Source organism: Schistocerca piceifrons, chromosome 5, assembly GCF_021461385.2.
Source record: "Schistocerca piceifrons isolate TAMUIC-IGC-003096 chromosome 5, iqSchPice1.1, whole genome shotgun sequence".
Taxonomy (NCBI): Eukaryota; Metazoa; Arthropoda; class Insecta; order Orthoptera; family Acrididae; genus Schistocerca; species Schistocerca piceifrons.
In genome coordinates this window covers 290371929-290397697 of record NC_060142.1, presented here as the reverse complement: position 1 = coordinate 290397697, position 25769 = coordinate 290371929, and the positions used below count along the sequence as shown (strand labels likewise).

Here is a 25769-nt window from a genome sequence, read left to right as displayed (position 1 = left end):
CGGTTCCGCACTGAAGCGCCTAGAACCGTTCGGCCACCGCGGCCGGCCACGGCACCTGGATCTCATCGACGAACAGAGCGAGCGAGCTGAATTTCGCAGTTTCTTCACACGATGTGTCAGGTATCCAGCGTGTAGAGGTAAATCTGTCTTCGGAGCGTGGGCCGTGGCAGCGGAAAGCGGTGGGCGGTCGGCTGCCCTCGCGTCACCCGCCAATTATGCGTCTCGGCCGACAGCACCTCTAATGACACGTAATGACTGCGTCTGCCGAGCGCCCTACCTGCCGCCTTAACAATTTTATAATGAAATCTCCGCTTTTACTGGCGAGACGCCCCGTGGCTTGTGCTTCCAGTACTCGCCAAAACGACCACACGCATTCTGCAATTTGGGTTACGCCGCATCACTCTTTGCGGTAGGTCTCTTTAATACATTTAACAACAAGCTGCCGCAGGTTAAAGCGATATGCAGTTTGCATACAAAGCTGGCGATTTCTGTCGCTATACGCAGGCAAGGAGAGCCATCGCCCCTCGCAGGAGGGGCCAGAATGGGGCAACGTAAGTAAGCTGTTGAATCGACATTAAAGCTTTTGAGGCGCTGTAACGAGACCTCCTGACACATTAAGACTCTATGCCAGACTGGTAATCGTAATACACTGAGGTGACAAAAACCATGGGATAGCGATATGCACATACAGGGGGTACAAAAAGAATGGCGCAATCTTACACGGCTGAAAGTACACTATAATGGAAGCTCAAATGTCAAGTAAACGTGGGTTCTAAAACGCATTCCTTAAGAGCAATGAGATATTCTTGATATTCATTATTGCGAAACAAACTAGGCTCCTGCACCCGTATTTGAACCATTTGAACCAGGTGCCGTGACAGCGGCGTCCAAGTTGATGCCACATTCTTTTGACTTCCTGGAGGCATTCGATACAGACATGCACTTCCAATTAGAAAAAAAAATGCAATCTTCCGCGTGTCGGATCAATTTTTTATTGGATTCAAGGCTTCGTAGCAGACAGAACTCAACACGCCGTAGACAAGAAGGACATACTGAGAGTCGTGTCTGGTTAATCCCATACCTGAGCATAAGAGCAATTAAAACAAATCTTTGATCACACAAGATGAGTGAATGAAATGCTATTTTTTCCTCTGAATTCTTGATACAACTGATCGTTGAGTTTTTGCCACTATATACAACGAAAACGTCGCAACAGTAAGAATAACAAAAATAGCAAATTGGGAATACAACAGGTTATATTTATTATTTGTGGGTCGCTTGATTATGGAAAAGCCAAGACTGAGATTAAGTTACCTTTTTCGTGTAATGGTTGCCATAAGCCACAGTATAATTAGCAGAGAGAAAATTTCTCTAAAACGCAAACCGAAATACAAAATGACTCTAAAACTGTGGGGAGCTACAAAAAAAGAAATGTAGAAGACTGTATGGAGGAAGCGCAACAAGATCTGCTCATCTTGCCAGCTCACGAAATCAAAGTTAACGATGGAAAATGCCATACATTATAGTAAAATGAAATAATACTAGCTGCGTGACAAAGTAAGCAAGGAACGAGCTGTTCAGAATGCAGATCGTGCTGGCAGAATTGCGACACTAACATTTCTCCAAATTAGCTAGCGTCAGCTAATCGGCAGCAGACAGCAGCTATAGAAGAATCCCTCTCCGTGTCAGTCCAGAGATGAATGCCCAAATGTCCGCCCCGATAGCTGAACGACCAGCGTGACGGACTGCCGTCCTACGGGGCCCGGGTTCGATTTCCGGCTGGGTCATGGATTTTCTCCGCTCAAGGACTGGGTGTTGTGTTGTCTTCATCTTTATTTCATCCCCATCCGGCGCGCAGGTCGCCCAATGTGGTACTGAATGTAATAAGACCTGAACCAAGGCGGTCGGACCTGCCCCGTGAGGGGCCTCCCGGCCAATGGCGCCAAACGCTCTTTTCCAATGCCCAAATCTAAGTTGACAGCCCTCCATTCTGCACTTTCAAAAAATTCCGAGTGGATAGGACGACTCAATGCTGTTGCCAATGCGACAGACGAAAAAATCACTTGCATCATGAAAAGGTAGGGTAGCACAGCAAGAACTTCCCACTCTTTGCACAAAAGGCACACAAAGAAACACAAGTTTGATACCAAACTGGAGCAGTGTTTCCTCGACTTGTCAGCCCTTTTACGCCACCTCAATAGCGGGATGACTCAACTAGATTGGATGGCAAAAATTTTGGAGCAAAAGCAAGCATTATTCTCACGCTGGCCTGGTGGTGTAGTGGTGTCTCGGCCTTTGATGTTCTTTCAGGAAAGGCAAAAATGTCAAACTCAAGTGTTCTCTGCGGTCAGCTGTGGGTGCATGGCATCCTCCATCCACTGTTAGGCCTGGGCGTTGGCTCACTCCACAATAGCACAAAGCAGGCAGGAGACACACTTCCTTGAAAACCTGCCAGGGGAGACGCACCTATCGTATTGAGATTCACTGACTGCCTTCTGTCGACAACACGATCCTAACATCGCAACGGTAGTACTCTGTCCCAGTGCGAAAAATTCAAAGCTTTTCTTCCAGCACACATGTGCAGTACTAACAAAATTATAACCATGAAATAGTGGCAGTGAATGAAACAATATTACACAGTGATACGTGACCCTAATTTTACAACGCACAAAATGACTTTCATTTTCCAAATTATAGCCCTGTTCGGTTTAGTTACTTTTTATATTTAGTAGACTTTCCATCAGAAGGGCCGGTTGTACACTTTGCTCCTACTTATCAGTATCACTTCTTCGGGAAAGATAGTTTTATCCAATTAGAAAAAAGACATACACGCGATCCACGGTCATATCTTAAATCGCAAGCAGAATAGGCCGATTAGTAAGTGGAAGGTTACATATGATTCAAATGTCTCTGAGCACTGTGGAACTTAATATCTGAGGCCATCAGTCCCCTGGACTTAGAACTATTTAAACCTAACTAAGCTAAGGACATCACACACATCCTTGCCCGAGGCAGAATTCGAACCTACGACCGTAGCGGTCACGCGGTTCCAAACTGAAGCGCCTAGAACCGCTCGGCCACAGCGGCCGGCGAAGGTTACAAGTTAAAGTCGTTATAAAGGCGAAGGGTAGACACACCCTACGTTAATGTCCATCAGTCTAGAGTTGAAAAGGTGGGGAATAGCGAATTTAGTTAGTCTGCCAAAGCGATGGACACATGCTGAACCCGAGAGAAAACTAGCACTAAGACATCACGTATCGGCGCGCTCGCAGTGTAGCGTATTGTGTGTATTCCCTGGTGAGTGAGCGGTGACGATGGACGTTGTGTTGCAGGCCAGGCGGGCGTGAACCAGCTGGGCGGCGTGTTCGTGAACGGGCGGCCGCTGCCCGACGTGGTGCGCCGCCGCATCGTCCAGCTGGCGCTGCTCGGCGTGCGGCCCTGCGACATCTCCCGCCAGCTGCTCGTGTCGCACGGCTGCGTGTCCAAGATCCTGACGCGCTTCTACGAGACCGGCTCCATTCGGCCCGGCTCCATCGGCGGCAGCAAGACCAAGGTACACCCGACACTACTCGCGCCACTCTCTCGACCGCCCTCAGAGCCTTCTCCTGCCCGTACTACTGACCGGCTAATCCGTGCCACAGCTGCACTTGCACGTTGCCTATCTACCAGCTTCCAGGAGCAACAAAAATTTCATTTGGAAATTATAAGATTGCAGCAATCAGTCGTCCTTGCTTAAATTTTATTATGCAGATCTAGATTTCAGCTAGTAGAAGCTAGCCATTCTCAGTGCTAATAATACAAGAAGTACATGGTCAGATGATGTCATGAAAAGTTACAAGTAATGGCTTAACTCACATTGTTTGTATATTACATACCACTATTATTTTCGCTCAATGCGTGTAATTCCCTGTTGATCGGGCTTCACCCACAGTTCATTGAATTTTACTGTTTGCGGCGGGCAGGCTGTATGGAGAACACGTCGGTTGGTTACATGGCGCCATCTACATGAGCTACGTATATAAAATTCAAGGGAAGTAAACCACCTCAAGTTTGCATGAGAATTACGTAAAATGAAAAGTAAAACTCTTTACGTTGTAGTCCGACTAATTTTATATTTGCCAGCAAGTAGTAAAATGTCCATGTTCACTCCTTGCGAGTCCGTTATTATTATTAAAACATCTAAATTACGTCAGATAGTTAAGTTTCAAAATTTTTTTAAAATTTATAAGACACAAGAAGACACTTGCTGTATACACCTATTAGTTGATATGGCTTAAATATTTTTGTCTTTATATTATATCTCCCTTTATTAAAACATAGTAAGTATATTGCTCATCATATTTACTAAACAGTTCATAGATGGCGCCAAATGTCAGTCAAATGCTTGGTTGGTGCAATCTGGCTATTCTGCTATAGATACAGAGAGTACTAACCTCATTATCTCTTAAAACCGATTTTCCTTGTAAATGCAAAACAACCAATATACTGAATTGCTATTAATAATAATACTGTATATGCATCTGAGCTAAAGTATCATGGAAGAAGTTCTGTTGGTTCAGAATTATAATCATCGTACTCATACAGTATTACGCAAATGGCTGCTACATATTGGCAAGACGGCGGCTGTTACCTCTTTGCCTGGCAGATCCTCCGTTTTGATCATCGTCAGTGTGCCATGTCAGTGTTTTGTTTAGTGCTGTTTCTCCTGTGCGTCAAGAGGTGTGATTTTAATTGTGTGCTGCCTTGAGGTTCGCTGTCAGTGTGTTGTTATGTGCTACGTCATCGATCGATACTTTTATGCTCCGGTCATACTGTGCCTTGTGTTCTTTTAATTGTCCCAGTGTGTGGTTTTTTGTGTGCGCTCTTTATTACGGTTTTTATCTCCATTTTCAGTCGACCCTTTTTTTTGTCTATTGCCTTCCATGATGTTCCCCTTTTTTATATCTATGTTCACCATATTCTCTCCTTTGTATATTTTTAACTGTCTTCTATTGTTTGTTCTATGTCTTTCGGCTGAAGAGCAGCGCATACGCTGCTGCCAGCCCGCCCCGATGGGGAATTGAAATACAATAAAGGAAAAAAAAGAAAAAAAAAGCTATTACCTCGTTCCCTCTTGGTCGAAACCTCCACTGTTTGCCAGCAAGAAATCTCTAAACAGTTTCCAGAACTGTCCATTGTTCATAACAATCTGATGATTGGTGAGGTTGCTGTTGGTATTTTTGTAATGGTAGAAGATCTCGAGTTCTTCTAGGTGGTCGAGGAGCCTGCCTTTCTCACACTTTTGTAGCAACATTACACTGGATGTCAAATTTGGCACACTATGTATTGTTGTAAATAAATGTGCAGTCATATTCGATTTTTCCATGCTTTCTTTTCTTCCCAGAGCGACGTGTTCCGCAAACCTGATTTCCAGTCTCTTCCTGTTTCGCCAACATAACACGCCTTACAGTAGATGGCGCCATGTAACCAACCGATGTGTTCTCCAAACAGCCTGCCATCCGCAAACAGTAGTATTCAATGAACTGTGGGTGAAGCCCGATCAGCAGCGACCTACATGCTTTGAGCGAAAATAATACTGGTATGTAATACACAAGCCATAAGAATTAAGCCATTACATGTAACTTTTTATGACATCAGCTTCTAGCATAGACCTGCAAGGACGACTGATTACTGCAGTCTATAATTTACAAGTCAATGTAACAGTCGCTGGGTGCTACCGCTTTGATGAAAAATTTAATTTGCTGTATTTCGTATTATTATCGACCTCATTCAAAAAATTAAAATGCTGTCGTAATCAACTCGATAACAGCTACACTGGGATGACAAAGTACGTGGGACACCTCCTAAGATCGTGTCGAACTTCCTTTTGCCCGACATAGTGCAGCAAATCGACGTGGCGTGATGGAAATCCCCAGCAGAAATATTGAGTCATGCTGCATCTACAGCCGTCCAGATTTGCGAATGTATCGCTGGTGCAGGATTTTTGTGCACCAGCTGACCTCTCGATTATGTCCCATAAATGTTCGATAGTATTAACGTCAGGCTATATGAGTGCCTAAATAATTTGCTCGAATTATCAAGAATTTTCTTCAAATCAATAGCGAACAATTGTGTCCCAAGGACATGACATCTTTGTTTAGGGACGTGAAGCCCATGAATGGCTGCAAATAGTCTCCAAGCAGCCGAACATAACCATTTCCACTCACTGGTCGGTACAGTCGGACCAGAGAACCCAGTCCATTCCATGTGAACACAGCTGTCATCATTATGTAGTCATCACCAGCTTGCACAGAGCCTTCTTATAACCTGAGACTATGGATCTACGCCACACTAACCGTACGATCAGCTCTCACCGACTGAAATAAGGACCAAAACCATGGCCTGGCTTTCCAGTCGTCTAGGATCCAACTGATATGGCTTCGAGCCAAAGGGAAGGAGACGCTCTGCAGGCGATGTCGTTCTGGTAGAAAAGGTAATCTCGTCGGTCGTCTACGATCCAAACTTTGCCACACTGCCCTGGTGGATACGTTTGTCGTACTTTCCATATTGTCGCATTGTTGCTTGGCTGTTACCACTGACAACTCTAAGTAAACACCGCTGCTCTCGGTTGTTAAGTTAAGGTCGTCACCATTGCATTGACCGTGGTGAGAGGTAATGCCTGATATTTGGTACTCTCGGCACACCCTTGACACTGTGGATCTCGGAATATTGAAATCTCTAACGATTTCCGATGTGGAATGAACCTTGCGTCTAGCTCCAGCTACCATTTCGTGTTCAAAGTCTGTTAATTCCCATCGTGTGGCCATAATCAAGTCAGAAATCTTTTTTCACGAATCACCTGAGTACAAATGACAAATCTACCAGCGTACTGCCCTTTCATACCTTGTGTACGAGATACTGCTACACTGTCCCATGACTTTCGTCACCTCAGTGAATAATTATCTTCCTCATTTAAAAATACAAAATTCTCTTATAATCTTCTCTTTATGAGACATAAACTTATGTTAAGGGTTTGACACAAAAACTACAGTCAAAACATTATGTGTATCTATTGAGGCAGTGTATATCAGGGCGTGCTAATTACCCAGACAATATTCATCCAGTATTTGGAAATGAGAGCACTTTCAACAATCCTTACAGATAATTTCAGATCTTTACAAAACCTCCTATAAAGTGATTATAGCTAGAAAGTTTATAGCTTACCATGTTTTCGATTTTCATGTAGTCAAACCAAGGCATCAAGCGTGGCGTTCTAATTTATTACTTATTTACCACTAACTCTATTCGCAACACGTTTTGCAGACATTGAACGTAACCGCAAAATTACATCATGGCACGACACAAAATTCGAGAGATATGACGCTTTACACATGGGAGTTAAATTCTTTAAAGAATCGGGTTTGGAGGGGGACGGAGGGTTACTGGTGATACGCCTTTTACCCGGATCCAGCGATAGTCTGGGTTCTCATTTTCTTTTTTTTTTTTTTTATCTGTCGAACTGACTCTCTTGCCTTGTTTCCAACCGGCCTGCAATGATTCTGCGTGGCCTACGGTACGTATTCCTCTTGGTTATACTTCCACCCAGCGCCAGCAGATCCGTGCCAGATGTAATTGAATTTCTTCAAGACGAAATCACTATGCCGTCGTCAGGTCAGCAGCTCTTAAGTACATTAAATTGGCTTGTTTCAACAATATACTGAGTATGGTTATTTGGAAAGGAGTATGTAATATTGTATTACAGACAGTCATAAGCAATCTCGTATCCATGCACAGTAATTTTGTGATAAATTGGTATTAACACAATTGTGCGAGTTAGATGTTTCCTGTATGTCTGTATCCTTGAATGGACACGATCGTGCGTTCGCTTTGTTACTGCTGTTTGTACCAATTTTTTACGGGAATGCTTTGATGCACAGTAGCTTTTTCATATGCGAGTCTAACAGAAGATGAGATTCGTTCTGTCAGCGGACTCTTACCTGAGTGCGATTTGTCAGTGTCAAAAAGAGCATTATGAATCTTCTTAAATTTAGGATTTCTATGCCACAGCCTCTTTTAGCTTGACGAGGGAGAAAGAGGAGAGCAGAAGACTGTGAGGTTATCTTATAGGATAAGCGAGGAAACTTAAAAAGGTTAAAAGTATACAAATCTCATTCGAAGCCATGTTTAGACATACGATACGATATGATCACTGACACACAGTGACAACGAATATGTTAACATGAGTACCGCAGTATTAGACCTAATACAAAGTGTATAAAATGCAACCAGTACTTCCGTTTTCCGAAGAGAAAGAATTGTTCCCAACTAGTTCACAAAAAGGGAAACAGTCTGCACCATGACTCTGTATCACATAGGCTGTAAAGTTATTGTGATTATTACACTTCTGTGCAATGAAATATGATCCACTAACTGTGTAACGTTTTGCTAGCATTTCTGTCAAATGAAAATAAACTAAGAATAAGCTTTTATTAATAACTGTTCCTCATAACGTCAAGTATATTGCAGTACGTCAGAGGACAATTAAGCTGAAATAAAACCTTACCAGCACGATCGAGCTAATGCTTTTCCCATTACAATACTAGCGAAAGAATTTTTGTGCTATTTCTTGATCAACTAATGTGCCAAAATATTCAGTGAATTCAACTTAATCTACCACTAAAAAAAATTAGTAACGATGGAAAGGTCCGCCACGATTTCCTCTCCTGTGCTAATTTCTTCATCTCAGAGGAACACATACCCCCAAAATCCACAATTACTCGTTTTAAATATTTTAGTCTCTACTTTGAGCAAATTGCGAAATAAACCAAGGAGACATTTGGAAAGAAAATTCAAGTTCAGGAGAAGAAAATAAAACTGAGCCTTGCTGATGTCAGTCTGTCAAAAATGGCAAAGGACGTGGAAGAGCACTTCAGCTGGAAAGACGTTATAAGATGAGCTTCAACCACAGAAAAACTAGGTTAATGGAATGTAGTCGAAATAAATCAGGTGGTGATGACGAAATTAGGTCGGAAATGAAACACTAAAAGTAGTGGATGACTATTGCTATTTGAACACCAAGAGAATTGACGATGGCACAAGTAGGCAGGATATAAAATGAAGACTAGCAACAGCAACACAACAGTTTCTGAAACGGAGAATTTGCTAAAACCGAATATAAATTAAAGTGTTAGGTAGTCTGTTCTGGAAGTATTTGTCTCGAGCGTAGCTTTGTACCCAAGTGAAACGTTGGTGATTGACACTTCAGAAAAGAAGAGAACAGAAGGCTTTGAAATTTGACGCTAAAGAAGAACGTTGAAAATTCATGGATAGGTCAATTACTAATGAGGTGGTACTGAATTTAGTTGGAGAAAAAAAGAAAATGTATGCCAAGTTTGACTAAAAGAGGGGATTGGTTGGTTGGTCGTATGAGGCAGGCGAGGGACATTATCTGACAACTACAATTTGTTTGCAAATCAATTACTGCAGTGACGAACTGCCTGTTGTCTTCTGTCTCGGATTCTTCGGCCGACGTTTGCTTCATGATTTTTCTGACATTTCGCCAGCATTGGCAGTGTCAAAGCTTCACCCTCCACTGCTGGTGGCGCACCGGAGTGGAATTCGCTGCTGCAGATTGTATGTACCTGGCGGGCCATTCTCCTCCTGCTACCAGGAACAGTCGTTCGCTGCAGCACGGGAATCCAGGATCCGTTCACCTGGAGGTTTTCTTCTCTCTTGTTGGAGCTATTCTCATGTTTGTGTCTTTCCCTTGCTCCTCTGAACAAGCGGGTGTGATCGCTCTTCTCTACACCCAGGACTTGTCGCACGATTTCTCCACCTGTCCCAACCTGAAATGCTGCTTATGTTCTGTGATCCTGGTGTTGACCGATTGTCCAGTCATTTCAACATAAACTTTTCCGCATGTGCATGGTATGCGGTATATTCCCGACATTGCATGTCGGTCCCTTTTCTCCTTCGCCGATCTGAGGCACACTTTGAACTTTGTCGGATTATAAAGACTGTTTACGCCGTGTTTGCGCAATATACGGCCGATTCTGTCCGACTCTGGGAGTGTATGGCACAAGGCCGTACCCGACTTTTCTTTCTCGGAAGTGACCCTACGCAGAGTTTTTGACCCTGCTATACTTCTTATATAACATTGCTCCTCAGAATCCTTTCCTGGTGTTGCATCTTGTATCTGAGTGGCTGCGGCTAACATATTCCTCTTACTAGCGTTACGAGCGCATTAATCATGGCTCTTTTCTGACTCGGCTGTTGATTTGACAGTCTGTGCTGGTGTCGGTCCGAGTGTGTTCGTTTTCGATACACGCTACGTCCCAGGTTTTCACTATCCCCCCTGACGATCACATCTAGATATGGTAGCTTCCATGGCAAATTTTACATTGGCTGTTCAGATGTATTAGGAAGTCACCGAGCTGTTCTCTACCATGTCTCCACACAACACATCTGTACCACGCCTTAGGCTTACAAGGTGCCAAGTCCATCGCCTGTGTTTCTAAATGTTCCATGAAGAAGTTTGTCACCACTGGACTAAGAGGACTATCCATGGTGACGTCTTCCTGCTGCTCGTAGAAGTTGCCATTCCACGTGAAATAGCTTGTAGTGATACGTGCATGAAAGAGCTTGGTGATGTCTTGCGAGAAAATGGAAACGATATGGTTCAGAGAGTTAATGAGTAGCACTTTGGTAAACAAAGAAACGACATCAATGCTGACCAGGGTGTCGTCTTGTCCAAGTTTTAGTTTCTTCAGCTTCTCAATGAAATAACCTGAGTCCTTTATGTTGTGTCAGTATTCCCACATGCGGCTGGAGTAGAGTAGCCAAGTGTTTTGCCAGTTTATAAGTCGGTGTGTCAGGGGCGCCAACAGTGGATCATAATGGAGCAATACTCTTATGGATCTTTGGTAATCCATACAGCTCAGGTGGTAGAGTTTCTGTGTTGCTCAGGTTCCTCTGTATGTCCGCCGAGAGAGAAGACGCCTCGATTAACCGATTCGCATTCCGTGTGACCCGCTGCGTTGGATCTGCGCTTAGTTTTTGGTACGTCGTCGCACCTAACAGATCCCTGATCTTCTGCTCATAATCTTCGGTCTTCATTACGACAGTCGCGTTTCCCTTATTTACAGGCGGTATGATATACTCTGGTCGGCGTTAAGGCTCTTGATAGCTTGTACCTCTTCCTTCTTCAGGTTGCAAACTGGTGCTGTTGCTCGGCGCTGTATCCTGGTTGTTTCAGGCTGTATTTCTTCAGCTCTTTCACAGGGAAATGGTCCAAATGGCCGCTTCGGAATTAGCAATGATGTTCTCCATAGGTACAGTTTTCGGGATGACGGCGAAACTCCCTCCTGTTCCTCTTTCGTCAGTTATACTTCAGTGTGGTACACCACTGTGCGTGACACGTCAGTTTTTTTCCGGCATCTTGCAAACTTTTTCTTCTGTCACTCAGTGCAGCGCTCGAGTTCGATCAGCACGCTACTGTGAGTGATGCTGTTGTTCTTGTCCCAGTCGTCTCGATGCATTCGGCTACTTAGTTTATAGAAGATATCCCAAAGTTCATCAGTACGTGCCAAGTATCCTCGCGTTGCATGAATTCGCTCACGAAGAAAAGCTCGATCCATTCTGTAGTATATACGATGGGCTTGGGCGGTGGTTAATAGGCGCTTACGTTTCAAGAACTTCGGTGTAACTGTTTCAGTCCGGCACCGCGACAAAAGGGCGAGAGGGGATGCAAATGGGGTAAAGTTTATGTTGGAAAGATTGGACGATCAGTCAACACCAGGATCACAGAACATAAGCGATATTTCAGGATGGGACAGGTGGAGGAATCGGCCGTGGCAAAGCACGCGCTGTATGAACCGACCACATGGTAAAATTCGCAGACACGTTAGTTGTGGCTGTAGAGAAGAGCTGTCACATCCTCTTGTTCAGAGAAGCTATAGAAATACACAAACATGAGAATACCTTAAACAAGAAAAAAGAAAGCTGAAACCCAGTGCTGCAGCGAACGACCGTTGCAAGTAGCAGGAGGACGACCGCCCTTGGACGTTGGCACGCCATGTACACATAATCTGCGACCAGTCCACAACCATAAATGAATGGTAAGGCTTTGACAACGCCAGCCGTTCATGCTGGCGAAACGTCAAAAAAATCATAAAAAAAACGGCGGTAGAAGAACCCGAGACGGAAGCCAACAGGTAGTTTGTCAACAAGTGGCCACTCTAGCCTTAACAACTTTGTAATTACTGTAGTGACACCTTGAGACGCCTTATTGTAGGAATACTTATATAAGTAGATACGACCTATCCGGAAATTTTGTTTTATTTATGGAATACTCCGTCGATTCTTGGAGGAACATAGACATGTTAATAACTTGAATACAAAATACACTACTGCCCATTAAAATTGCTACATCTACATCTATACTCCGCGAGCCACCTTACGGTGTGTGGCGGAGGGTACTTATTGTACCACTATCTGATCCCCCCTTCCCTGTTCCATTCACGAATTGTGCGTGGGAAGAACGACTGCTTGTAAGTCTCCGTATTTGCTCTAATTTCTCGGATCTTTTCGTTGTGATCATTACGCGAGATATATGTGGGCGGTAGTAATATGTTGCCCATCTCTTCCCGGAATGTGCTCTCTCGTAATTTCGATAATAAACCTCTCCGTATTGCGTAACGACTTTCTTGAAGTGTCCGCCACTGGAGCTTGTTCAGCATCTCCGTAACGCTCTCGCGCTGACTAAATGTCCCCATGACGAATCGCGCTGCTTTTCGCTGGATCATGTCTATCTCTTCTATTAATCCAACCTGGTAAGGGTCCCATACTGATGAGCAATACTCAAGAATCGGACGAACAAGCGTTTTGTAAGCTACTTCTTTCGTCGATGAGTCACATTTTCTTAGAATTCTTCCTATGAATCTCAACCTGGCGCCTGCTTTTCCCACTATTTGTTTTATGTGATCATTCCACTTCAGATCGCTCCGGATAGTAACTCCTAAGTATTTTACGGTCGTTACCGCTTCCAATGATTTACCACCTATGGCATAATCGTACTGGAATGGATTTCTGCCCCTATGTATGCGCATTATATTACATTTATCTACGTTTAGGGAAAGCTGCCAGCTGTCGCACCATGCATTAATCCTCTGCAGGTCCTCCTGGAGTACGTACGAGTCTTCTGATGTTGCTACTTTCTTGTAGACAACCGTGTCATCTGCAAATAGCCTCACGGAGCTACCGATGTTGTCAACTAAGTCATTTATGTATATTGTAAACGAAGATGACGTGCTACAGACGCGAAATTTAACCGACAGGAAGAAGATGCTGTGATAAGCAAATGATTAGCTTTCCAGAGCATTCACACAAGGTTGGCGCCGGTGGTGACACCTACAACGTGCTGACATGAGGAAAGTTTCCAACCGATTTCTCATACACAAACAGCAGTTGACGGGCGCTGCCTGGTGAAACGTTGTTGTGATACCTCGTGTAAGGAGGAGAAATGCGTACCATCACGTTTCCGACTTTGATAAAGGTCGGATTGTAGCCTATCGCAATTGCGGTTTATCGTATCGCGACATTGATGCTCACGTTGGTCGAGATCTAATGACTGTTAACAGAATATGGAATCGGTGGGATCAGGACGGTAATACGGAACGCCCTGCTCGATCCCAACGGCCTCGTATCACTAGCAGTCGAGATGACAGGCATGCTATCCGCATGGCTGTAATGGATCGTGCAGCCACGTCTCGATCCCTGAGTCAACAGATGGGGACGTTTGCAAGACAACAACCATCTGCACGAACAGTTCGACGACATTTGCAGCAGCATGGACTATCAACTCGGAGACCATGGCCGCGGTTACCCTCGACGCTGCATCACAGACAGGAGCGCCTGCGATGGTGTACTAAACGACGAACCTAGGTGCACTAATGGCAAAACGTCATTTTTTCGGATGAATCTAGGTTCTGTTTACAGCATCATGATGGCCGCATCCGTGTTTGGCGACATCGCGGTGAACGCACATTGCAAGCGTGTATTCGTCATCGCCATACTGGCGTATCACCCGGCGTGATGGTATGTGGTGCCATTGGCTACACGTCTCGGTCACCTCTTGTTCGCATTGACGGCACTTTGAACAGTGGACGTTATATTTCAGATGTGTTACTACCCATGGCTCTATCCTTCATTCGATCCCTGCGAAACCCTACATTTCAGCAGGATAATGCACGACCGCATGTTGCAGGTCCTGTAAGGGCGTTCCTGCATACAGAAAATGTTCGACTGCTGCCCTGATCAGCACGTTCTCCAGATCTCTCACCAACTGAAAACGTCTGGTCAATGGTGGCCGAGCAACTGGCTCGTCACAATACGCCAGTCACTACTCTTGATGAACCGTGATATCGTGTTGAAGTTGCATGGGCAGCTGTAACTGTACACGTCATCCAAGCTCTCTTTGACTCAATGCCCAGGCGAATCAAGGCCGTTATTACGGCCAGAGGTGGTTAACCCGGGTACTGATTCCTCAGGCTCTATGCACCCAAATTGCGTGAAAATGTAATCACATGTCAGTTCTAGTGTAATATATTTGTCCAATGAATACCCGTTTATCATCTGCATTTCTTCTTGGTGTAGCAATTTTAATGGTCAGTAGTGTACTATCCTGTAACATTAATTTGTACTCAAGATTTTAAAATATCGTTATAATGTTAGTACCTGTATTATATACGAATAATGAAGAGTCAGTGATCTTTATTCTGGTCTTCATTCACGATCTTTATCGTTTTGGCACTGACCTAGACTTTGCGTAAGAGCGCTTTTGCAGGAACACGTCGTTGGCTATCTGGCCGAATCCTCCATCGATAACAACTTTTCACCAACAAGGGACATTAACGCTGTCATATCAAAGAGAATAAATAAAACTGAGACGCAAATGTTACAGCAGACGCATTATCGAATTATCCGAGGTATTAAGTATGGGATCATACGTAATTTGGCGACCTTTTTTTTAATGCGCAGACATGGCAGTGGTACGAGCACGGAGGTCCCATCCATAAACGTCTGGTATAAGTTAGCCGCCGTAACGAGCGGCCGTGTGACAGGCCTCATCTGTATTCTGCCGCCGACTGCGCCCGAGTACAGCTGGACCTGCCGGACGGACGTGAGATCGAGATCTCAGACCACCGCGGCTGGCCAAACCGACTCGCCGCATCGGAAGCACGGGAACTGCAGTAATTGCAAACAGTTTCATACAGCCGTACAAGGAACACAGTACTAATCAACGAAAACAAAAATCATTTATCTGCTTTGATCGACCTATCCAACGTAGAGAAGTTTACCATTATCTTAAACATCATTTCAATTAAGAACCTATTTCAATTTTGTTTGTGCCTCTAGTTCCGTTGTCTCATGACCAATTATTTTTTTACAATGAAATGACTAGCTGCAGACAGGCGTTGATATAAGTCAACGGGGACAGTTGAAAATGCGTGCCCCGACCGGGACTGGAACCCAGGATCTCATGTTTACGTGGCAGACGCTCTAGCTATCATTTTTCTTTTTTTTTTTTTTTTTTTTTTTTGTTGGGTTTGGTCGTTGCGGACGTAACATGACATCCGCTAAAGTTCGTTTTGTTGATCCTTCCACTCAGTTTTTTATTACAGCGGCCAACCAGCTCTCTAACCGAACACGCTGAGCTACGCGTGCCGGCCCAAATTATTGTCCCCCCACTATATTCATAGTGACCGTGCCCGTTATACTCCTTACTCGCGGCGTTTTGCCGATTCCAGTAAGAGTTCGGGAACACAGAAGAAGTTGGTCAAGTGGTCGTTGAGCCTTAACTATACATGGTCGTCCATTGATAGTGACCGGGCTAAATATCTCATGAAATAAGCATCAAACGAAAAGAACGTAACTCGTCTAGCTTGAAGGAGGAAACCAGATGGCGCTATGGTTGGCCCGCTAGATGGCGCTGCCATAGGTCAAACGGATATGAACTGCTTTTTTTAAAATAGGAACCCCCATTTTTTATTACATATTCGTGTAGTACGTAAATAAATATAAAAATTAGGGGACGATGACAGACTTTTGCGCTATTGGGCAACGGAAAATCCACGAGTGGAACATCTGCGACCTTGGCGGGTTAATGTATGGTGCGGCGTTATGGGAGGAAGGATAATTGCCCCCCCCCCCCCCATTTTATCGATGCCAGTCTAAATGGTTGCAATGTATGCTGATTTCCTACGTAATGTTCTACCGATGTTACTACAAGATGTTTCACTGCATGACGGAATGGGGATGTACTTCCAACATGATGGATGTCCGGCACATAGCTCGCGTGCTGTTGAAGCGGTATTGAATAGCGTATTTCAAGACAGGTGGATTGGTCGTCGAAGCACCATACCATGGCCCGCACGTTCGCCGGATCTGACGTCCCCGGATTTCTTTCTGTGGGGAAAGATGAAGGATATTTGCTATCGTGATCCACCGACAACGTCTGACAACATGCGTCAGCGCATTGTCAATGCATGTGCGAACATTACGGAAGGCGAACTACTCGCTGTTGAGAGAAATGTCGTTACACGTATTGCCAAATGCATTGAGGTTGACGGACATCATTTTGAGCATATATTGCAGTAATGTGGTATTTACAGGTAATCACGCTGTAACAGCATACGTTCTCAGAAATGATAAGTTCACAAAGGCACATGCATCATATTGGAACAACCGAAATAAAATGTTCAAACGTACCTATGTTCTGTATTTTAATTTAAAAAACCAACCTGTTACCAATTGTTCGTCTAAAATTGTGGTGGTGGTGGTGGTTAGTGTTTAACGTCCCGTCGACAACGAGGTCATTAGAGACGGAGCGCAAGCTCGGGTTAGGGAAGGATTGGGAAGGAAATCGGCCGTGCCCTTTCAAAGGAACCATCCCGGCATTTGCCTGAAACGATGTAGGGAAATCACGGAAAACCTAAATCAGGATGGCTGGAGACGGGATTGAACCGTCGTTCTCCCGAATGCGAGTCCAGTGTGCTAACCACTGCGCCACCTCGCTCGGTAAAGTTGTGATCCATATGTTTGTGACTATTACAGCGCCATCTATCATAAAGCGAAAAATGTGGTCCAACTAAAACATTCATATTTCTTTACGTACTACACGAATATGAAATAAAAAATGGGGGTTCCTATTTTTAAAAAAGCAGTTCATATCCGTTTGACCTGTGGCAGCGCCATCTAGCGGGCCAACCATAGCGCCATCTGGTGTCCCCCCCCCCCCCCCCCAAGCTAGCCAAGTTTCTTTCTTTGTAGTTATTTCGTTTGACGCTTATTTCGTGAGATATTTGGTCCGGTCACGAGCAATGGACCACCCTGTATACATATGAAGATGGTAACTGTTCTTTGGGACATGTCCGAAAGAACAGATACCATCTTCATATATATACAATTATTTTTTATTTATGCATTTATTTTACCTGATCCTCTATTACGTGTAACCAGACACCCTTGGTGAGATAACATTGATATTTGTGTACAGCATTACCAAATATGATAATAAAAATGATGTTTTGGGTTGGTGCATAAGTCCTCAGCGTTTTTCTATAAGTTTAATAAATACCACGGATACACGTAGCTTTACTCATCAACAACATATTCTCCTTCACTGTTTACGACAGTCTGGAGTAACTTTTCGATGTAGAAATCACGTGGTGTTGAGACGAAGAACACGTCGAGCCATGCTCGAAGCGCATTTTAAACCAAAAAGGAAGTTCGTTGAAAGCTGTTCGAGAGAGAGAGAGAGAGAGAGAGGAAAAAGTAAAAATTTGACGGCAGATTATTGAAGTAGCTGCGGAATTACTTCACGACCCAACCCCTGTATAGTGTTTTCTATCAGTGGAGCATAATACGGTCGGGCGTTGTCATATACTAACAGTTATTCACTCATTCTTCCTGGTCGTTGTTCTTCGACTGCCTCTGCAAGACGTCTCAGCTGTTGACAATAAGTGTCATCATTGAAGTTTACGGCTCGGAGAAGCAATTGGCGTACACTACACCGTCGCTGTTCCATCAGATGCATAACATTATCTTTCGTGGATGCGGGCAGGTCTTCTTATCGGGAGTTTCTCCTTTGTTTGGACTCAATCTTTCCTTTCTTTTCCTTGTTGTTGTTGTGGTCTTCAGACCTGAGACTGGTTTGATGCAGCTCTCCAAGCTACTCTACCCTGTGCAAGATTCTTCATCTCCCAGTACCTACTGCACCCTACATCCTTCTGAATCTGCTTACTGTATTCATCTTTTGGTCTCCCTCTACGATTTTTACCCTCCACGCTGCCCTCCAGTACTAAATTGGTGATCCCTTGATGCCTCAGAATATGTCCTACCAACCGATCCATCTTCTAGTCAAGTTGTGCCACAAACTCTTCTCCCCATTTCTATTCAATACCTCCTCATTAGTTATGTGATCTTCCTATCTAATCTTCAGCATTCTTTTGTAGCACCACATTTCGAAAGCTTCTATTCTCTTCTTGTCTAAACTATTTATCGTCCATGTTTCACTTCCATACATGGCTACACTCCATACAAATACTTGCAGAAACGACTTCCTGACACTTAAATCAATACTCCATGTTAACAAATTTCTCTTCTTCAGAAACGCTTTCCTTGCCATTACCAGTCTAAATTTTATATCCTCTCTACTTCGACCATGATCAGTTATTTTGTTCCCCAAATAGCAAAACTCCTTTACTACGTTAAGTGTCTCATTTCCTAATCTAATTCCCTCAGCATCACCCATCTTAATTCGACTACATTCCATTATCCTTGTTTTATTTTTGTTGATGTTCATCTTATACCCTCCTTTCAAGACACTGTCCATTCCGTTTAACTGCTCTTCCAAGTCCTTTGCTGTTTCTGACAGAATTACAATGTCATCGGCGAACCTCAAAGTTTTTATTTCTTCTCCATGGATTTTAATACCTACTCCGAACTTTTCTTTTGTTTCCTTTACTGCTTGCTCAATATACAGATTGAGTAGCACCGGGGAGAGGCTACAACCCTGTCTCACTCCCTACCCAACCGCTGCTTCCCTTTCATGTCCCTCGACTCTTATAACTGCCCTCTGGTTTCTGTACAAATTGTAAATAGCCTTTCGCTCCCTGTATTTTACCCCTGCCACTTACAGAATTTGAAAGAGAGTATTCCAGTCAACATTGTCAAAAGCTTTCTCTAAGTCTACAAATGCTAGAAACGTAGGTTTGCCTTTCCTTAATCTTTCTTCTAAGATAAGACGTAGGGTCTGTGTTGCCTCACGTGTTCCAACATTTCTACGGAATCCAAACTGATCTTCCCCGACGTCGGCTTCTACCAGTTTTTCCATTCGTCTGTAATGAATTCGCGGTAGTATTTTGCAGCTGTGACTTATTAAACTGATAGTTCGGTAATTTTCACATCTGTCAACATCTGCTTTCTTTGGGATTGGAATTATTATGTTCTTCTTGAAGTCTGAGGGAATTTCGCCTGTCTCATACATCTTGCTCACCAGATGGTAGAGTTTTGTGAGGCCTGGCTCTCCCAAGGCTGTCAGTAATTCTAATGGAATGTTGTCTACTCCCGGGGATTTGCTTCGACTCAGGTCTTTCAGTGCTCTGTCAAACACTTCACGCAGTATCGTATTTCCCATTTCCCCTCTATCTACATCCTCTTCCATTTCCATAATATTGTCCTCAAGAACATCGCCCCTGTATAGACCCTCTATATACTCCTTCCGCCTTTCTGCTTTCCCTTCTTTGCTTAGAACTGGGTTTCCATCTGAGCTCTTGATATTCATGCAAGTGGTTCTGTTTTCTCCAAAGGTCTCTTTAATTTTCCCGTAGGCAGTATCTATATTACCCCTCGTGAGATAAGCCTCTACATCCTTACATTTGTCTTCTAGCCATCCCTGCTTAGTCATTTTGCACTTCCTGTCGATCTCATTTTTGAGACGTTTGTATTCCTTTTTGCCTGCTTCACTTACTGCATTTTTGTATTTCCTCCTTTCATCAATTAAATTCAGTGTCTCTTCTGTTACCCAAGGAATTCTACTAGCCCTCGCCTTTTTACCTACTTGATCCTCTGCTACCTTCACTATTTCATCTCTCAAAGCTACCCATTCTTCTTCTACTGTATTTCTTTCCCCAATTCTTGTCACTTGTTCCCTTATGCTCTCCCTGAAACTCTGTACAACCTCTGGTTCTTTCAGTTTGTCCAGGTCCCATCTCCTTAAATTGTCACCTTTTTGCAGTTTCTTCAGTTTTAATCTACAGTTGATAACCAATAGATTGTGGTCAGAGTCCACATCTGCCCCTGGAAATGTCTTACAATTTCTGGTTCCTAAATCTCTGTCTTACCGTTACATAACCTATCTGAAACCTTTTAGTATCTCCAGGGTTCTCCCATGTATACAACCTTCTTTCATGATTCTTGAAGCAAGTGTTAGCTATGATGATGTTCCTTATATTAGTATAAGGACAGCCTTTCCTGTCACCAGTAACGATAAAGTATTGGAGCGGTCGGTGTTGTTCACGACCCAATTGATGACGAACCAACAGAGATGCACATATGGCTACTTGCTGACTTTTGTGACTTTGGCTCAGAGCACGATGAACCAGAACATCCGATTTTTTAAACTTCCTCATTGCATGCAAATGTCGTAAGTTCATTATTGAAATCTCAGTGGGCGCCCCAGGGTACGGCAACAACTTAACGGGAGCGAGGAAGGTGCAGGCTGAGTTTACGGAAGGCCATTTGTTGCTTCACAATAGTTGGTGATCCTTTTTTTAACAAGATATACTCGAAAATATCAGAAACGTATTGATGAATAGTAACTGTCAGATTGATTTCAGGACGGCGAACCGAAAGGACCCAACTTACACTTTTTTCTTTTTGAGGTATTTTCTCGTTAGTTAAAAATAACAAGTTTAACATTCATAAAAATACAGCTCGCGAGCCCTTTAGACATCCGTAAGATTTCAACCAGGCAAATATGACTTCACTAAAATTACAGAAAGAGAATTACCATAATAATTTGAAAAGCACTCATTAAATAGTAAACTTCAAACAAGGAAGGTGGCCGCTATTTAGAAAAATTTAACAAGTTCAGGATTACCATTAAGATAACTTGAGGGCGCTTTTGGCCCTAGCAATTTAGCAACTTCTGAAACAGAAAGGTTACAATATTAAAAATTTTGCAAGTATAGCATTTGACAATATTTTAAAATTTACAGGTCCAGGTTTACAACAATGGAATGTTCTTTGGGCACTAACAGTTTTGGAACAGAAGGTAACAAAGGTTTTTAAATTTGCAGCAATCCATAATTAAGAATTGAAGATCTTCAAATCAAACAGCAGTACAAGACAAGGCGGGGGCAATGCTTGGCTAAGATGACTTAGAGTAGCGGATACCTTTATTTAAACTTAAGTCCGAATGCCGTGAGATTAAGAACAACTTACAGAGAGACGCCGTGATAAGCGAGGAGGCCGTGCCACCTCATTGGCTGCAGCAACATAGGAGGCGGTACACCACACCGACACCGCACACACACGCACACAGCCGACGTGGACCAGCCACGCCCGGTGAATCGTCGGGTAGTGGATAACACGCCGGACGTCTGACGTCACGACCAACTCGGGAAGCCGAGGGCAGACAAATTTAATTCAGGCAAGACTGAGCATCAAATAAGTAATTTCCCAAGGCCCGGAACAAACCCCGCCCTAGACACCGACCGATATATGTTTGTTACAGTGACTGCGTAATTAAAACAAACATTAACCGGTTAATCGTTTAACAGCAATGACCAAATAAGGATTTAATTTGACTAAACAGCCAGATGTTAACAAGACACCCTAAAACCAAATTCACTAAAGTAAGCTTAAAAGTAAGAAGAAATGCTTAAGCTCTAACACCTAATACTAGTATCTGGAAAAATTATTGGTATTACATTGTTAGAAATAGTGAAATCACTAAATCTCTTCCAAAAATAATTTAGTTTAGTGATCTAAACACAGTGGAACCCATTTGTTTACAAGGACTCAAATGGTTCAAATGGCTCTAAGCACTATGGGACTTAACATCTACCGGCCGTTGTGGCCGTGCGGTGCTAGGCACTTCAGTCCGGAACCGCGCTGCTGCTACGGTCGCAGGTTCGAATCCTTCCTCGGCCATGGATGTTTGTGATGTCCTTAGGTTAGGTTAGGTTTAAGTAGTTCCAAGTCTAGGGGACAGATGACCTCAGACGTTAAGTCCCATAGTGCTTGGAGCCATTTGAACCATTTGAACTTAAGATCTGAGGTCATTAGTCTCCTAGACTTAGAACTACTTAAACCTAACTAACCTAAAACATCACACACATCCATGCCCGAGACAGGATTCGAACCTGCGATCGTAGCAGCAGCATGGATCCCGAATGAAGAGCCTAGAACCGCTCGGTCACAGCGGCCGGCTACAAGATCTCAGAAAATCCATTTTACCCCTCAGGGGTAATTACCCCCGGCCGTAATTACTCTACTGCAATAAAGGATGCTTTAGAAGGAATTGTGAATGGACAATACTTCGAAGGATAGGAAAGACACCAGCTAATAGATCACAAAGTTAGATTCTTCCTACTGCAAAGTGAAAAATATGGGGGAGTAGAGAAAAGGACGGAAGACGCTGTACTTGCATTGAATGCGTGAGGCAGGGTATAATACTTTGTGTGGTGGTGGTGGTGGTGGTGGTGGTGGTGGTGGTGATCACGGTAGTGGTGATAGTACAAAGGTATCTCATTCTCAATGTGTCGAAGTATACTCGATTCCACATAATAAGACGATAAACTTACAGACATTTAAGGCTTAACTGTGGACATCCTGGTAGTCATTTTTTAGCAGTAGCACAGCTACTAGACTATGAAGTGAAGAAAATAATGGTGGCCTGCATTCTTACTCTCCATCACTTTCCATACGATTTCTTACCTTGGTATCACATGTTTCGGTCCAACGTCGTTGGCAGGCATGTGGCTTCCATAGAACCAATGGAGCATACCCACTGAGCCATGCCTCCATGAGCTCAAGATTATGAGCGCCCTCTGCCTCCGCAACGTAGGATGGTTGGCGGCAGCGACTCATACCACTCGGGCTCGGAGCCACTTCACTACGTTCTACTATTTAACCACCACCTAGTGGACACCATAGTTCATGCTTAGGAAACCGAGTCTGACCGTAGTTGCTGTTGCATTAGATGGTCTCTGCATGAGCAGGACTCTATTTCTTGTTGCATCATTTGTAATGAGTCTTCGTACGTTTGAAGAAATGCAAGTTACGAGGGTGAGTCAAATGAAAACCTTAAATTTGTGATAACAAATCGAAATTTCGCACCGTTATCCTGTAAGTTGGTAAGCGTGCTACAAACAGCGTGCAGAATGGCCTGTAGTTGGCAGCATATTACAGATGCACACATACCGTCTCATTATCAGTATAAAGGTGGCCGCCCCACTTGCGACTTGCACCTGAGAAGATCAGCGTTCTGTTATTCCTTTTTTGCGTAGTGAAGGTGTGAAACCTATTGAAATTCATCGACGAATGAAGGTTCAGTACGGCGATGCATGTTTGTCTCAGCAGCGAGTCTATGAATGGAGTAGGAAGTTTGCAAATGGTGTGACTACAGTGGAAGATACTCCTTGTCCAGGTCAGGCACAAGGAGTTGTGACTCCACAGAACATTGCAGTAGTTGAAGCCATAGTGAAGGAAAACCGCCGAGTGAGACTGAATGACATTGCACCATGTTTACAGATTAGTCATGGGTCAGCACACCACATTGTGCGTGATGTGCTCCAGTTTCACGTAGTGTCTGCAAGATGGGTGCCACGGCAGCTGACTCACTTTTCAACGTAATCGCCCCCACGCTCAATGCAAGTCCTCCAGCGCTTACAAGTGCATAAATTCCTTTAGAAAAAAAAATCTTGTGGTAGTCCGCGCAACCACTCATGCACCGGGTGGCGTACCTCTTCATTAGAACGGAGCTTCTTTCCTCCCATTGCGTCTTTGAGTGGTCCAAACATATGGAAATCACTTGGGGCAAGGTCTGGTGAGTATAGTGGATGAGGAAGACACTCAAAGTGCAGATCTGTGATTGTAGCAACTGTTGTACGGGCCGTGTGGGGCCTTGCATTGTCATGTTGCTAAAGGACACGTGCTGACGGCAATCCACATTGCTTTGATTTGATTGCAGAGAGAACGACTTGTTGATGCTTGTGAAGAACTTCTTCGGCGCTTTGAACGAGAAGTTGATGGCTTACTTGTAAGAATCATTACTGGGGACGAAACCTGGGTTCACTTCCACCAACCGGAAACGAAGAGAGCGAGCAAAGAATGGCGCCATTCCTCGTCACCAAAACCAAAGAAGTATCGAACAAAACCATCAGCAGGGAAAGCTATGCTGACTCTCATTTGGGACGAAAAAGGCGTCATTTTGGAGTATTACATGCCTAGAGGGACCACTGTCACCAGTGCATCATACACAGATATCCTAAAAAAATCATCTGCGGCCTGCAATCAAATCAAAGCAATGTGGATTGCCGTCAGCACGTGTCCTTTAGCAACATGACAATGCAAGGCCCCACACGGCCCGTACAACAGTTGCTACAATCACAGATCTGCACTTTGAGTGTCTTCCTCATCCACTATACTCACCAGACCTTGCCCCAAGTGATTTCCATATGTTTGGACCACTCAAAGACGCAATGGGAGGAAAGAAGCTCCGTTCTAATGAAGAGGTACGCCACCCGGTGCATGAGTGGTTGCGCGGACTACCACAAGATTTTTTTTTCTAAAGGAATTTATGCACTTGTAAGCGCTGGAGGACTTGCATTGAGCGTGGGGGCGATTACGTTGAAAAGTGAGACAGCTTTGTACCACTTCTGCACAATAAATAACATTTAAAAAATATTTAAGGTTTTCATTTGACTCACCCTCGTAAGTACATCTTCTGTTTGCTGTGTTAACTTGTTCGCTAATCATTTCAGCTATCCTATGACGACACTCTGTAGCCCCCACTGTTGTATTATCCCCAAACTTTCTCTCACTCCATTACATAGATGAGAACACACCTTAACGAAACATTGATTAATTTATATCAAACAAGTAATATTAAATCCGTTGCAATACGCCTTAGGCATGTGGTTTACGTTGTGTGCCCACAGCAATAAGGAAACCAACAGCATGAGGAAGGATGCGCGGTTCTTACTGGACTAATGCTATCTAACAGCTAAAGAAAGCTCTTTATTCCAGTACCAACAAACAGGCTGGCAGCGAGCCAAGATGCCGCACTTGACATGCACTCGTCCATTAACCGGCAGTAATAAACAGGCGCTGCTCTTCAGGCTATGCAGAGATTCATCTAGCGCGAAATGACCGGAATAATCGACTCTGATACGGCCTGATGTTACGCAGTCGATATTACCGCCGGTAGAACGTGAATGATGGAGCGTCTCATTTTAATAGCTGAGTGATCACGTAGCGTCTATAAACTTTCATGCCACCAACACGTAACGGCTAAAAAAGAAAACGTAGCAGCAAACAGTTTTTACGCGTCCCGAATTTTTTTGATTGCACGTCAACGTTTTCGGTTCGGAATGACAGTTGAGCTGCACGGCGCTGTTACTTTGTACGGATAAACGTTCTGGCTCGTGCTTACGCAGGAATCTGCAGCGATAAAATTTGAAATTCTAATGCAGGGAGCGCAACGGTGGTCTGGAACTGCTGGC

General features: G+C 43.9%; 1 protein-coding gene across 1 annotated transcript in view; it reads left to right on the top strand.

Annotated features, from left to right (window-relative positions):
- The first annotated feature begins 541 nt into the window (after positions 1-541).
- Positions 542-25769, top strand: part of LOC124798950 (paired box pox-neuro protein-like) — a 142058-nt gene continuing 116830 nt past the window's right edge. The window contains exons 1-2 of the mRNA XM_047262483.1: positions 542-551; positions 3333-3553. Of these exons, the coding sequence (XP_047118439.1) occupies positions 542-551; positions 3333-3553 (231 nt within the window). The remainder of the gene's footprint in view (positions 552-3332; positions 3554-25769) is intronic.